At 40.0% G+C, this 16,766-nt stretch overlaps 2 protein-coding genes across 3 annotated transcripts in view; both read right to left on the bottom strand.

Moving 5' to 3' along the window:
* The window catches only part of ankrd27 (ankyrin repeat domain 27 (VPS9 domain)), a 37,591-nt gene extending 36,567 nt beyond the window's left edge, over window positions 1-1,024 (bottom strand). For both annotated transcript variants that reach the window (XM_080027838.1, XM_080027839.1), the window contains exon 1: window positions 884-1,024. The gene's annotated coding sequence lies outside the window, so the exon portion shown is untranslated. The remainder of the gene's footprint in view (window positions 1-883) is intronic.
* Window positions 1,025-7,913: 6,889 nt separating this feature from the next.
* The window catches only part of tdrd12 (tudor domain containing 12), a gene marked incomplete at both ends in the record, with an annotated part of 42,484 nt that continues 33,631 nt past the window's right edge, over window positions 7,914-16,766 (bottom strand). The window contains 6 exons of the mRNA XM_080028461.1: window positions 7,914-7,990; window positions 8,185-8,245; window positions 9,109-9,265; window positions 12,873-12,986; window positions 13,989-14,056; window positions 15,905-16,010. Of these exons, the coding sequence (XP_079884587.1) occupies window positions 7,914-7,990; window positions 8,185-8,245; window positions 9,109-9,265; window positions 12,873-12,986; window positions 13,989-14,056; window positions 15,905-16,010 (583 nt within the window). The remainder of the gene's footprint in view (window positions 7,991-8,184; window positions 8,246-9,108; window positions 9,266-12,872; window positions 12,987-13,988; window positions 14,057-15,904; window positions 16,011-16,766) is intronic.

Raw genomic sequence — 16,766 nt, 5'->3', positions numbered from 1 at the left:
ATAAGCCAATAAATAAATAAAGATAGGAGGTTCCCTTTTGTCATATTTCGCCTCTGCCCCATTTGAGACGTACTAGCACTTCCTGACTTCATTGTAATGTGTTGTAGTGTTATAAAAAGTCCACAAAACAAACGTAGCCTGTATAATAACATGGAAACTACACAATGTGCCTTTAAGGTTTATATATTATACTATATTTTAGGTTAAATTGTAGTTTGAAAACCTACAACTAAGGAGGCAGGTTTCGCTTTGAAGCAGAAAAAAAGCCCAACCAGAGGCCATTATTTTTTTTAAATATTTTTAATTTAATATGTTTTTGATTGTTGACACACATACAAGGCACAAAGGACTATACGAAGAAGTAATATAGGAACAATTCGGCGTCTTTATATGACACATTCATCAAATTATTACACATTTTCTGACTGATTTGAATATTTTGTTGGCTTCATACACCGCTCCATATCTCAATTATATTTGTCTTAAAATGACAATGGAGGCAATTTATTTACGTTATTAATTTATTTCTATTAATTCTCAATGTCTGTTAGTGTGCGATCGATTTGAAAACAGTAAAACAATCTTTACTTAATACATTCAATTGTGATTATTTTGAATGGAGTTTGGTAAAGACGTGTCAACTCGGGTGCTTTGTTTTGTGGATACCCTGCATTATTTCACGCTAAAATGCCTACACACGGATATATATTTTTGCTCAATTACCCTTCTAAACATCAACATTTCATTTTGGATAGTATCGCATTGTTAAGTGACTCAGCGAGCCTCAATGTAGCTAACATGCCGCTAGCATGGCATAGATAGCGCAGCACTGGACTACCATATTAAAAACAATAGCGCTAAATAGAAGAAAATTTTAAATTACCTTTTTGTTTTTTAGCAGACAGTTTTGCGCACCATCGTGACACAGACGTATTTCCACCCAGTTGTTGTTTACTACGATCAGCTGTTTTTTTAGTGCGACTAGACAGACACACACTCACACACTCTCACACACACAGACCACCTTAGCCTCGTTTGATCCGGGCTTGGTTTGGTTGGCTTGAAAGACAGAGGGAGGAAACACGTAAAAAAAACTGAGCTGTCAGAATAATAAATAATAAATAAAGAAGTTAAGAAAAAAAGCGAAATATTTTCATATATAGTCTACACAAGTCTCTGTAATTATACATTTGCCACGAAGGGAAGACACTGGCAGTGCAAAGAGTAAAAGGCTGTATGTGTAGGCTTCTTAAAAACTACTGGTTAACTTTCACTGTGGCTAAAACACACCGGTAAACAGCGCCCCCTGCCGACCAATATGGTGTATTGCACACACTTTTATTTAAAAGCAATGGTGAGTTTTGAGATTTTTTGTCTATTTATCTTCCATAACATGTCTTCCTTCATACTAGTATAAATCAAAAGGTCCAACATGTACATTCAGGTGTTTATTTGACTAAACCTTGTCTGTTTGCGTCTGCATATTTCTCCTATACAACCATCTTTAACGGACATTATCTCAACTTAATTTTTTTTTTTTCCAATATTCTGAACCAAAATTTGCATTTATTTTTACTATAAACATAGCCTTTCTTTAACCAAGTTAGTCTCATTCAGATTTAAATATAGTTCCCCACTGGTATGACTGTGTGTGAATGAATGGAACCTGGATCCGTTGCTGAAGAATCACTTTTGTTGCATTGGCCTTTAACACAAGTTGAGACTTTGACACTCCTCCCTTTTTTGTATTTTACAGCTCTGGAAAAAATTAAGAGACCAGTCTGGATTTTTTTCCTCAAATCTTCATCTCTACATTACGTATCGGAAATGCTCTAAATGACAAAAAAAATGTATTGGAATTTTGTAGAAATGCTGTCAGTAGTTTATATTATAAAACCAAAATGTTCATTCTACTCAAACATATGCCTCTAAATAGTAAAACGAGAGACACTGAACATTTGGAGTGGTCTCTTAATTTTTTCCAGAGCTGTAAGTGGAAAAATTAAAGCGAGACTTTTATCACACACTACAAACCGCAGACACATCTGAATAAACTGAACAAAACTTCTGTTTTTTTATTAGATTTAACAAACAAACAAAAAAAAAACTTTCAGATCTGTAAAACTAAAATGTACATTTGAACAACCACATTTGTCAAGAACAACAAAAAAATAAACTGTAACCCCAAGTCAGAGCGGGTTAATGTGGTCCGGGAAAGAGAAGTTTGGGGTCCCTTCACTCGAGCTGCGACCCCCCAAATAAGCAGTTGACAATGACATGTTAAAAATAATACAAATACAAAAACAGAAACAGAAAAAGCAAAAAATATATAAAAACGGGATCTTCAACAACATGAATTTAATTAAACTTTATACAAATCACTTTTCAAAACGGTGATTTAACTCATTTAGGTTGGGAGGACTATACCATTACCATTTCTAGCTTCCAAATTCACCCACCATCAGTTTTTCTGTGGTCACCTGTCAATCACCTCCACAGAGCGCAGTCCCTCCTTTGCAAAGGCAGTTAGAACACTACTGACTGCTCCTCGGCAACTTTTTTCACACGTTAAAAGCTGGGGTGGAGGATTTGGGGAGAAAATAGCAGTTCGGATAGAGATTCAAATCCAAATACCTCAACCGCTCCACTTGTTCTCTTTGGTCCCTCCCCTATGGTCCCTCCCTGACACGCTCTACACCAACACCGTCGAGCCAAAGTGAATGGACAGTTCCAACAGCCAATAAGAACAGAGAATCGGAGCCTCGCTCTGATTGGTCAACGTGTACAGCTCATGTCAACTTTGACCAATTAGAAATCATATACCCCAGCTTTAACCTGTTCTTTCTGTTGGTAAATGCTGTTTGCAAAAGCTCATTCACTTCCTATCATGGTTAAAACCCCCTACAGCGTTGATGTGTCTAAAAGCTTACATTACAGTAAATGTGCCAAATAGCAGTCGCAGAGATTTGCAAAAGAAGGGCAAAAAATGTCCACTCACGCTCTCTGTGTGTGTGTGTGTGTGTGTGTGTGTGTGTGTGTGTGTTTGGCAGACGGCAGCGTTTCTTTTCAGTGCGATATGATGATTGAGAGACGTTGAGACAATATTTTTTTGGTCAATTTCAAAAATCTTTTATAGAAGTTAGTCATTTACATAAACGTTAGCAGGGAGCAAAAAAAAAAGTTTGAATTTTATTCTAATGTCAGAGAAACGAGCAGAAAAGTGTGACATAAGCATCTACACTGAGAAAAATAATATGCCGGTAACGTAGCCTGCAAACTGACAACTAGCAGTGCACCATCCTCAACTGTAATACCTGAAATAGGGTTGCAAACTTTCCCACGTGAACTTTCGCTCGGGAAATTTGGGAATATTCAAAATAGGGAATGAACTAGGTAACGGTAATTCAAATGATCTGTTTCATATCCAAACATAAATCTAAACATATAAACATTAGCTGTATCCCATTCCAGAGGCCGCAGCCTACGTAGGCTGCATTTGAAGACCGATTGCGTCATAGCGGCGCGCAAAGGCTTGTCCCATTTGCAAGGCTCCTTCATATGCGGCCGAGAAATGCAGCCTTCGTTTCACGGTTTTGAAGGGTCCAACAGATGTATCCTTCGTGGCCCAACATATCCCAAGATTCATTGCGTTTTTTTCAGAGATGGCATAAAATAAAATAAAAAACAACAAAACAGCAACGTGTTGCTCCATCTTCTTAACTTGTATCTTCCTTTTTTTTCTTGTCTTTTCTTTTATTTCTTCTTGTACTTTTTTTTCTTTTCGTCTGGTAGGCAACTTCTTTTTCTTTTTTCCTCCGTTGACAAGGCTGTTTCCGTTGGTAGCAATCAGGGTTGCTAGGCAGCACAGGAGCAGCGAGTCGTCACGCAAGGTAACGGCTTGTTACGCAAACCGGAAATGCTCGTATACGGAGACCTGCGGAGACCGTCGGCCTTCGATTCAGTCTTCACGTCTATGGCCTTCATAGACCGCGTCGGCCCCTCAAATGGGATACAGCTATTATGTTTCGTCATAGGCAGACATCCATGCAAACTACTACAATTAAAAAACATTACATTTGAACAGATTTATTTGTAAGTAGAACTTGAACTAAGTTATGATTATTTTTTGAACAATCATCAATAATTTCACTGAATTTTACTACATACACTGTGCGTTCCTCCATCCCGTGTGATGGAGGAATGCACAGTGTATGTAGGGGCCGTTTTTTTTTTTTTTTTTTTAAATCTGATTGAAATTAAATGTTAATAAATGTTATAATATTGAAATAACATAGTTAGAAGGATTTAGTGCATTTGGGTTGCCTTTCCTTTAGTAAATTCCCGCTAATTCCCATGGAATATTTCCAACTTTTAAAATTCCCGGAGTTTTGCAACCCTAACCTGAAATAACGGTATTCAAACACTTAAACGAAAATCTACGAATGCTAAATAGGTTTAATTATAGAAACATTTCTCCCTTTTGGTTTATGATCAGTACAATTGATTTTTCACGATTCTGGAGAACGCTTGTTGTCAAAATCACTTTATCAAAATCAGTTAATATCTCCTCACTATCAGCTGTACTCTTGAAACAAAACAAAAATAATCTGACGTTAATACACAGCCTAGGCTCTGTAAACAGGTACGTAAACAAAGGAGGCTCACATAGTCTGGAATTTAAAGGCCTACTTCACCGGTGGGAATATGAAGGTGTATTGAATTCTGAGATCCTATGTAGTATTTATCTTACTGTGACATCACAGTAAGAGAAATGTAGGGTTAGACAGTGAGACCATAAAACACTCCTTCTGCCTTTTCTCAGGCTAGGATGAACCAATTTAATTTTTTTTTTTTGCACATTTATACTACATAGGATCTCAGAATTCAATACACCTTCATATTCCCACCGGTGAAGTAGGCCTTTAAATAATAGTATATTGATATTTAGTATACTTAAATAAAAGGATATTGATTGACTGACTGACTGATTATCCCTGCTTTCCAAATCTCCTCCTCTTTCTTTTTTGTATTCTCCATACTACATCTGATCATAAACAGTATCTAGTTAGGATGCAGTATGCTACAATTGGGACATAAAGTATCTCACAAAAGTGAATACACCCCTCACATTTCTTCAAATATTTCCTTATATCTTTTCAGGGGACAACACTAAAGAAATGACACTTTGATACAATGTTAAGTAGTCAGTGTACAGCTTGAATAACATTGTAAATTTACTGTCCCCTCAAAATAACTCAACACAGAGCCATTAATGTCTAGAGTGCTGGCAACAAAAGTGAGTACACCCCTAACACACCTCCAAGATGACCACTGCCTTGCTACAGAAGCTGAGGGTAAAGGTGATGGACTGGCCAAGCATGTCTCCAGACCTAAACCCTATTGAGCATCTATGGGGCATCCTCAAACGGAAGGTGGAGGAGCGCAAGGTCTCTAATATCCACCAGCTCCGTGATGTCGTCATGAATGGGTGGAAGAAGGTTCCAGTGGCAACCTGTGAAGCTCTGGTGAACTCCATGCCCAAGAGGGTTAAGGCAGCGCTGGAAAATAATGGTGGCCACACAAAATATTGACACTATGGGCCCAATTTGGACATTTTCACTTAGGGGTGTACTCACTTTTGTTGCCTTCAGTTAAGACAGTAATGGCTGTGTTGAGTTATTTTGAGGGGACAGTAAATGTACAATGTTATACAAGCTGTACACTGACTACTTTACATTATGTCAAAGTGTCATTTCTTCAGTGTTGTCGCATGGAAAGATATAATGAAATATTTGAAGAAATGTGAGGGGTGTAGTCACTTTTGTGAGATACTGTACTTTAACTTATTTATTTCATCATAAAATGGCGCCTTGATCTTGCCTCTTGCTTTTATATCTGTCTCGTCGCTGGTTGTTTTCATATGGAGGCCCCGTCGATGTGACGTCACTTCCGGTGCGCACTGGATTATGGGTCAGAATCGCCCCAAATAGGATGCGGTTTTCAACACTAAAAATCTTGGCCGGATGTAGTAGGACATCCCGTATTTCTAAGCATACTAAATCTGACCACAAGAATCAGGACATCCTACATTTTTTTTTCTACCAAACTAAATAGTATGGTGATTGGAACTAAGCCCCCAGGAGCAGTTCCTTCTTCCGCAATCCAGCTGTGCTCAGTGGCCAAGCCTGGTAATAAAGTTGTTTTGGCTAGATTGATAACTACATGAACCAATCGGGGGCTGCCTTCCACTAACAGACAGCATATGTTGTAGTAGCTTCAAGGAACTTTTAAATATTTCTGAAACAGTCTCATTTTTCCTCTGATGATCATAAATTACACGTAACAGCAAACAAGACCATCAGTGCAAAGAATTCTATTTTTTATATAGTTTTTCTTAATCAGCTATTGTCATGGGTACGCTCACACAGGAACAAAAAAACACTACCGCTTTTGTCCTAAAGGGGGCGCTAGAATTAACACAAACTAGAAGGTTCCTCATAATCCAATCAGTAGTTTAGCCTATATCAGCAGCACGGTTGCTAGCTATGGTGTGTCGGTCTGAGCCTCTTTGTTTACATACCCGTTTACAGAGCCTAGGCTATCTATTAACACCAGATTGTTTTTTTTCAGTGCACTCACAGTACCTTATAGTCTAGGTCCTGGGTAAGATTTGTATGGTCTTCATTAAACCTACAATGTGTAGAATGTTGGGTTTTATTTCCTAGCAGATTTTGTAGAAAGTAATTATAATATCCATAAGTACATTTAATTTAGTGCATAATAGCTGAAAAATTTTTTTTGAATTATTATTTTTTCCCTTAGAAAGGGTCTCATATATGTCCATATTTCTGCATATTCTGGACCAAGGCCTAGTGCCGCCATCTTGAAAGTGTCATAGTTGGAATGTCATCAGGTGCATTGTTAAAAATGTAGAATTGTTCTTGTCCTTGAAGGCCACTGTAGCTTCTGTTATTATTCAAAAGGGTTGGGGTTACCCAGGGAGTGTTGCATTCTAGAACTTTGCAGAACTTTCTTGATGATGTCATATTAAACACTGCACCTTTAAGCGAAGAATATCTCAACTGTTATAGACTAATATGACCCCATTGAACAACATAGGATGTGTGCCAAAATCTCTTCCCGGAGACGAAAGTCCTGAAAATGACCACAACAGGTTAACACTAGTATCACACTACGTGGTGAATGGGACTTTTTTTTCCCCTTTATAGATATCCTCATACTTTTCTACCAGATTAATCTTCATATTAAGAGAAATGCTTTTTGTATTACACTTTGTCTAAGAAATTAAATTAAATATGTAAAGCGTAAATAAATGAAGCGCATACAAATCTTACCCAGGACCTCCACTATTACAGTGAAAGCGCTTCTCGGCATCTCCATAATGTAACAGACCAACTATGCATAAGAACTTCATACAACCCAACAAAATGAATTTCAAAAGAGCAATTTCAGATTTCTCATTGGCATTTTGCCCCGACCCCCCCACACCCACCCCCACGCTAATTTCCTACCCTTACCCTTCCTCTTTCCACCGACATGAAGGTGAACACTTTCTTGAAACTGACTTGTCACATTTGATCAAATTTTATGCTTTTAGTATAAAAAAAAAAGAAAAAAAAGTTCGGGAAATTTTTCAACTCGCAAAAAATTTCAAAGTCCTGTATAAAGAAAAATAAAAAAGTCGTTTTAACTTGTTGTTTAAAAAAAGAAATGTTTTAACTAAAAATGTCAAACCTCATGTCCTGTTTGGTTTCACTGTAGAAGCTCCTATTCACAGATTCGCAACAGTACAAGCTCTGATTATCAAATATTTCCAACGTGGCAGCAGCAGCGTTAATATAACAGAGGATCAAATTCTTTGGACTCCGATGTTGGAGGCAAAGTGAATGTTTTCAATCGCTCTCGCTGCCGCTGTCCGATTCCCTCACGTACAGGTTATCTTCGCCTGTGTCCTCCACGAACGAAACACCTAAAGACCAAACCAGGAAAAGGACAGATATCAGTTAAAGGAATACTTCACCCGTACAAAACCGGCTTTCTATCATTATAAAATCACTATTATAGTATAATGAATGAGGTTTGTCTTCACTTGGCCCAGCTGTCCTCAAAAAAAAAATGTAATTCATATTACTTTCCAGGTTTTCAAATGATTGCGGTTCTCACCATTTGGGATTTTGTCGTCATCATCTTCAACATGATCCATGTCGTAGCTCACGAAAATGTTCTGTGACAAGAAACAACTTGGTCAAATGTAATAATAATAATAATACATTTTATTTATATAGCGCTCTTCTCTCACTCAGAACTAAAACCTTGATGATTTAATTTTTTGTCATTACGAGCATTCCCATTAGGTAATGTAGAGATGAAGATTTAAACCTGCAGTGTGTAGAATTTTGGGTTTTATTTCCTAGCAGATTTTGTAGAAAGTAATTATAATATCCATAAGTACATTTAATTTAGTGCATAATAGCTGAAAAAAATGTTTTGAATTATAATTTTTTTTCCTTAGAAAGGGTCTCATATATGTCCATATTTCTGCATATTTTGGACCATGGCCTAGTGCCGCCATCTTGAAAGTGTCATAGTTGGAATGTCATCAGGTGCATTGTTTAACATTTAGAATTGTTCTTGTCCTTGAAGGCCACTGTAGCTTCAGTTATTATTCGAAAGGGTTGGGGTTACCCAGGGAGTGTTGCATTCTAGAACTTTGTAGAACTTTCTTGATGATGTCATATTACACACTGCACCTTTAAGAAAAATCCAGACTGGTCTCTTAATTTTTACCAGAGATGTACCTATTTTCTTTTGTTATACAGTTGCTGCTGAATTAATAAAATCAACTCTTTTTTAAAGATAATTTTTTGTCATTTTCAAGCTTTATTAGACAGTACAGAGTTGAAATGGGGAGACAGACAGACAGAGAGAGAGAGAGAGAGAGAGAGGGGGATTACCTGCAGTAAAGGGGTGCACGGGTCGGATTTGAAACCGCGACCACTGCAACGAAAGCCGGAGCCAATATGGTACGCGCTCTATCCACTACGCCACCGGAGCGCCCCAATAATAATAAAAATCAACTGGTAATACCTTGTTCTTTACGAGGCGCTCCCAGTCAGATCCCGGCTGTATTTTGGCCAGCTTTAGGACCGGCTCGTTGGATTTAATTTCCCAGCTGCACCGTGGGGCGTCAATGCTGTTGCTAAGCGGCAGCTCGGCTCTGTAACTGCGCCCGTTCACTCTGCCACTGAAGACACAATACACAAGAGAGGGAGAGAGTCAACACAACTGTTTTTTACACACACACACACACACACACACACACACAGGGGGAGAGAGAGAAACACACACACACACACACACACACACACACACACACAACCAGCTGATCTATAAGCTCATTACTGGTTATATCACTAGGGTAAGGATACACAGTCTGTGAAAGAACCATTTGGCTCACAGCACCTGTAAAGGTGAAGTTAGCGGAATGGTTCTTTTAGCTAACTTCCTGTCAGTTACTGCAGTTAGCAGTCCCCTCCCTCGTCCCCACATTAATGCACTGCGGTCTTCAAGCAGCAAGTTATCTAGCATCATCTCAGATCTATAAGTGTGATAAAACATGATAAAAACCATCAAAACAGACACTGGGAAGGATTTTTACCTGCTTCGCCATTGTAGGCGCATACACATTCACCCATCTGTCGCTCTGCACGTGCACCGTCAGTGAGACGGGTGCCGGTTTGTAGCGTTCTCTCTTCTGATTGGTTATCAGTAGTGGGGTCCCCGAAAAGTTTATTTGCCGATTAAATGCAGAGCGGGTGACTGAGAGATCGGCTTTATGAAACGCGCAGACTATGTAAGTCAGGGGTGTCAAACTCATTTTCACAAAGGGCCGAATTACGACATGATAATCACTTAGGGCCAGACATGTCACTTACTTCTTTTTAATCCAAAAATCAAACGACATATCTAGGTATATAACCTGCGTACATACAGGGGCATAGGCTAGGTTTTGTTTACATATTTTGGGGGACAAATTATAGTAGGTGGGGGGTATGGGGATGCTCCCCCAGACATTTTTGTGCGTCAAACACTTCATTTCCTGTATTCTGGTGGATTTTTCTGCGTCAATTTATTGTGGAAATGTCTTTATTTTTGTAAAGGAAAAGACAACATTCAGGTTCCTGGTGAAACAATGATAAAGGACTATAATGCAGTAAGGCTCTCAGGCATCCTGGATTGAGCCACAATATTTATTCTCCTGAATTTTTCAAAACTTTCTGCACATTCAAAACATATCACGTTTTTTTATTTTATTTTTTATAGGAATCATGACCCAGCACCAGTGTTAACTATTTATGACACTTTACATTGGTAATGAAATGCCAAGCCACCACTGGAAACGAAGGGGGTGGGCTATCAGCAGCTAGCTAACGTTAGCTAGTTGGCTATATTCTAACTTGAGGCAAAAGTTAGAAACCAGATAATGTTAGCATTCATCCTTAGACACAATCAATCATCATATTGGCATGCTATTTAGCCCCATAGATTGGCCTATTTACAGCCATTAGAAAACTGACATCTTTTCTTCAATGCAAGTTCATCAATTCATGGCTTAAAATCCTGAGCTGTGGAACTTTCAGCAGACATTCCTGGTGGTAAGCTACGCGAGTGTCCTAACGGTTGGGAGCGTGCGCGACTGCGGATATGGCACAGGCTCCGCATGAAAAAATAAAATAAAAAATAAATAAAATTTTGCGGGCCGAATTTAATGGAATTGCCAAAATGGTTCGCGGGCCAGATTAAATATTGAAACAGGCCAGATTTGGCCCGCGGGCCAGAGTTTGACACCCCTGATGTAAGTGATCACTGTACGAATAAAGAGCGATGTAACACTTATATTAACATAAATAAATCGCTTACTTCACCTATTACTGTTGTATAATAATTATGTGACAATAAATACGGATTTTCAAACATTTTATTTGAAGCTGAAGTGCTCAAACGTTAAAACAAATATCAGTTCAAAACTGTTAAAATAACTGCAGCAGAACAAAAGCAGCAACAACTTAAAACTCACGTCCAACTCAATGGCTGTGTTCGGAAAGCCATACTAACTTATTACTCATACTAACGTCCTACTCATACTAAAAGCCCTACTAACGTCCTACTCATACTAATTTTGACGTCAATTTGAGTATGTGACGGTTGTGTATGCGAGTTTGTGTAGGCGAGAAATGCCCAGATGAGTACTAACTCCCGGGAAGATTTTGTATATGGATCGATAGGTTACATTTCCTACTCAACCGCCCCACAATGCATTGCGTCCTTTCAAACGGCAAGGAAGTATGGTTAAGTAGCCAGTGTGGAGCATATACATGTTGAGTATGTAGGAGGGAGGACGTTAGTAGGGCTTTTTTCGAACACAGCCCAACTCAGTATCTGCCTGATAACACAGTGACACATGAAGTCACAAACTCAATTGATTTCATCTCCATCTTTGAAGCAGTTCCATTATTAACACAAATCACTCAACAGAAAAACGTTTGAGACCGATGGGCTCTTGATGAAACGTTCATAATCATAATGGATGAACTGAAAACGTCAGCTAGATTCATCACAAGCTACTTGGTGGAGTCAGTGATTCTGGAGAACGCTTGTTGTCAATTTTTTTTTTTTTTTAAATCAAAATCAGTGAATATCTCCTCAAAGCAAGTTTATTTATATAGCGGGGGCGCCTTTAGCTCAGTTGGTAAGGTGTCCCCCTCCCGGGCCGGGCCCAGCAGCAGACCCGGGTTCGATTCCCACCCGCGGTCGTTCTCTGCATGTCACTCCCCTCTCTGCCCCATTTCACCGCTGTCTCTCTGCACTATCAATAAAAGCATAAAAAAAATGCCCAAAAAATATCTTAAAAAAAAATAAAAGTTTATTTATATAGCACAATTCATACACAAGACCATTCAAAGTGCTGTAGTATTGTTAGTGCGCTGAAAAAAAAAATCCAGTTAACAGCCTAGGCTCTGTAAAAGGGCATGTTTTGTTTACATACCCATTGTTTACACACTAATTTACAGAGCCTAGGCTGTGTATTAACACCAGTATTTATTTTCAGCGCACACACAGTACGGACAGGTAACGGATCATGAGGAGATATTCACTGATTTTGACGAAAAGTGATTTTGTCAACAAGCGTTCTCCAGAATCACTGACTACACCTTGAACACAATACGTACTTTAAAATGCAATTGGATGTATTAGGGCATTCAGGTATTTCTTTTTGGCATACTTCATTTGACATGCAAGTATTGGGACATCCTTAATCTTTTTCTGGCATACTCAATAGTATGGATAATATGGGTACTGGAACGCAGGGCTTGTATGTATACAGCTCCGGAAAAAATTAAGAGACCACTCCAAATGTTCAGTGTCTTTTGTTTTACTCTTTAGAGGCATATGTTTGAGTAAAATTAACATTTTGGTTTTATAATATAAACAACTGACAACATTTCTACCAAATTCACAATAAAAATATTGTCATTTAGAGCATTTTCAATAGGTAATGTAAAAATAAAGATGGACAGTCCCAACAGCCAATAAGAACGGAGAATCGGAGCCTCGTTCTGATTGGTGTACAAAGTGTACAGCTCATGTTAACTTTGACCAACCAGAAATCACATACCCCAGCTTTAATTCTTTCCAGAGCTGTATATATATATATTTAACTTTGACAGACGCCAGCCATGCTAAACATGTAGCCACTGCCCCCTGTATAGAGGGCTCTGGACAGTGAGCTCCAGTGAGTGTTGGGTGTGCTGTGCAGTAGGTGAGGGGAGATGGAGGGTCTTGGGACAGACCTGTACACCACTCGGTCGGGGTGGAAGTCACATCGCTGGCTCTCTGGGTTCAGCAGCTTCACCGTCACAGTCACTGAGTCCGGGGTTTGGAACCAGCGGACCTGGGGGTGGAAACTGACACACAAACACAGGGGGGAAAAATGAAGACTTCTACATTTTAACCTGTAATTTTTATTTTATTTAAATTTTCTATTTCTATTCATTCGCTTTTAAATGTTTTATGATCATTAGAGGAACAATTTGACTGTTTCAGAAATATTTAAAAGTTCCTCGTAGCAATTTTAGTTCTACTTGACAGTCTGGATTTTCTACTGTAGACTTTTAAGGTGCTATGAGGAACTTTTAAATATTTCTGAAACAGTCTAATTGTTCCTCTGATGATCATACAATACATGTAAAAGCAAACGAGACCATCAGTGATCAAAGAATGCTATTTAACAATTTACCTCTGATTCAAGACCACAAACGGATACCGCTTGATTAACTACTTGTCAAGTACAGACGTTAATGTCACGATCAGCCATCTTTACCTTTTAGTAGATTCAACGTTGTTACTTTCAACAGCGCTGATGACCTGCTGGCTACGATTCTCTCCGGCAGGCGGACCTGAACACACACACACACACACACACACACACACACACACACACACACACACACACACACACACACACACACAATTAGAACACTTACTGTGTATTGGCACTGCAAACATATCACGATTATTCACCAACATTTTTATAATTTTTTTTGTTCCCAGATTCTTCTTCTCACACTTCTTTACTTGCACAGTGGCTTTTTTATTTATCATACTAAATGTATTGATAGTTTTTACCAACTTCTGGAGTTCAGTGATGGTGTCACAATAACATTAAAAGTGTGATGAATAAGTAACCATGCAGCTGTTCATATTTAATCTACACAATACATACAGTTTGTGTAGCCTGGCACCGCCCGCCTACCTACCTACTTCCGCTCAGTGTTAATTTCCCTTCAGTAGTCAAATGAAATGGAGTACGATGGTCTGGTAGGACCAGGCTACACACATGCTATGTCCATCTAAAAATCTTACTAAAGTTTGAACTGTATTAATATAAAGATGTATTTCACTTTTACCGTTCTCGGCGTGGTTGAGAGCAGCAGTCTGGCAGGTTGCCGGGCAGAGCTCTAGTCCATTTCCGATCCTGTGGATGAAAAATCATAATGTTTCAGTTATGCCTCGTTTCCACCGAGTAGAGCGGGTCGGATCGGAGCGGCTCAGAGCGGGACAGCTCACTTTTAAGAATCTCGGTGTTGTTTCCACCGCCGACCCTACCCTTACTGGTAGGGCGGGTTTAGGCTGGACTGCGATAGCCGACGCCAGAATGTGGGTCAAACTATCGGGCTGTGGGAACAACTGTGGTCAAGCCAGCGGTCTCTTGTTTTTGCTTGGTCAAACCAGCCGCTTCTTTATTTATTCCCCCCGTGTTGTGAGCACAGAGACGGCTCGGTGCAACTGATAGAGACAGTGAGCGAACAGCACTGGCTGCGGCAGCTACGTGACATCGTAGCAGTGGGACACAGTGTAGCCAACTGATTCATTTAATGACGAGGAAAAACACCACACAATAAACAGTGCCGCGCTCACATTTTCGCCAAAACTCTCTTCACTCTAGCCGAGGTGACTACAAACGGCGGAGATGATTCAAACCAGCCGCTTCTTTATGTATTCCCCCCGTGTTGTTGTGAGCGTGTATTTTACTACTATCTATGGCGTAAACACACAGAGACCGCTCGGCGCAACTCATAGAGACAGTGAGCGAACAGTGCTGGCTGCAGCAGCTACGTGACTATGGGACACAGTGTAACCAACTGATTAATTTATTGACGAGGAAAAACACCACACAATAAACAGAGCTGTGCTCACATTTTCGCCAAAACACAAGACTCTCTTCACTCTTGCCGAGATCTACACATGGCGGAAATGATTCTTTCGACCAATCAAATGACGGCAGTGTGTAGCTCCGCCTTCTCATGCATTTTCGGCCCGCTTTCAGGCCGCTAGTACCCCTACGGAGGAGTACTGAGATCGGGAGCGGCTCAGAGCGGTTAGGTGCGCTTAAACCGTACCCTACCCAACTTTTGGCAAATGAAAAGCCAAACTACCCGGACCGAACCGCTCCGACCCGACCCGCTCTACTCGGTGGAAACGAGGCATTAGATCTTCGTTCAGACCTAATAACTCTCTCTCTTCTTTCTGTTGAAATTTTAAACATTTGTTATTGTGTAGTGAGTGAGGGAGGGAGGTAGTGAGTGAGTGTTTGAGTGAGTAAAGTATTCACGTATACTTTTGAAAGACACCAACCTCATGTGCTGGGCTGACTTGAGATCAGCAGTGTGAATGGGCCCAGCAGCTAGTGTTGGTGCCAGTGATACCGGCGGTGATACTACTGGGAGCTTGGGTTGAACCGGTGGAGATGCTGCTCTCAGTGGCTCCAGCTGAGGAAGGATCTGAGCGTACACACACACACACACACACACACACACACACACACACACACACACACACACACACACACACACACACACACACACACACACACACACACACACACACACACACACACACACACACACACACACACAGAGTAATACATAAATAATAGTAATGAAGCTGTTCATATTTAAACTACACAATACATACAGCTTCTGTAGGCGTGTGAATGGGCCAAGCAGCAGCACTAGTAGCTAGTGATGCATCTGCAGTTAAGTGATGGTGTCACAATAACATTAAAAGTGTGTTCAATTTGTAATTATGCAGCTGTTCATATTAAAGGCAAGGCAAGTTTATTTTCTATAGCACAATTCAGACACAAGGCCATTCAAAGTGCTTTACAGGGGCATCAAGAATAAAATACATAATAAACATTAGAAAAGCGAATGAATAGAAATGTAATCTACGCGATACATACAGTATATGCAGGCATGTGACTGGGCCAGGCAGCAGCAGTAGCTAGAGGTTGTAGCTGTGTGTGGACCAGTGGTGTCTGTACAGGAGCGTCGGAGAGCCTTGAAGCCTCGGCTGCTCTGAAGGCTTCAGCCAGAACCTTCTCCTCCGCTACGATCCTGGTCTCCAGGGAGTCTGAACCCTCCACACACCTACACACAACATCACAGTGAAGGCCAACAGTTAAAGGCCTACTTCACCGGTTGGAATATGAAGGTGTATTGAACTCGGAGATCCTATGAAGTATAAATGTGCAAAAAAAAAAAAAATCGGATCATCCTAGCCTGAGAAAAGGCAGAAAGAGTGTTTTATGGTCTCACTGTCTAACTGTCACAGAAAGATAAATGTAGGGTTATACAGTGAGACCATAAAACACTCTTTCTGCCTTTTCTCAGGCTAGGATGATCCGATTTCAATTTTTTTTTGCACATTTATACTACATAGGATCTCCGAGTTCAATACACCTTCATATTCCAACCGGTGAAGTAGGGCTTTAAGGACAACGCTTTTTAATTTTTACAACAATTTTAATTGTTTGTATTGTATGATTAAATGATAAACATAGATTTACAGGGCACCGTTTGTGCATCAGAACTTTTAACCAGTATATTATCATACCTGCAAACTTGTCGCTTTTCGGCGAAAATCGCCGTTTAGAATCAAAATATATGACCCACGTGAATCGTATAGATCCGAAGAGTTTTTGTTTTTGGGAGGGGGGGGGGGGGGGGGGGTAGCGGCAGCTGCCAGAGAAGTCAGCTAGCGCTTCCCAGACTGGACTGTGTGGGCGAGTTACCGTAGTGTGAGACAAGGGAATATCGTTTTCTTGGCAATAAAACATCTTTGGTAGACGTCATGAGTATTGTCCAATCAGCGTTAAGATCGGGCACAGTAGCCTAAAGCATCAC

The sequence above is a fragment of the Ammodytes marinus genome, assembly GCF_949987685.1.
Source record: "Ammodytes marinus genome assembly, chromosome: 5".
Taxonomy (NCBI): Eukaryota; Metazoa; Chordata; class Actinopteri; order Uranoscopiformes; family Ammodytidae; genus Ammodytes; species Ammodytes marinus.
Note: the sequence above shows the minus strand (reverse complement) of the source record. Positions and strands in the feature narration are given on the sequence as shown.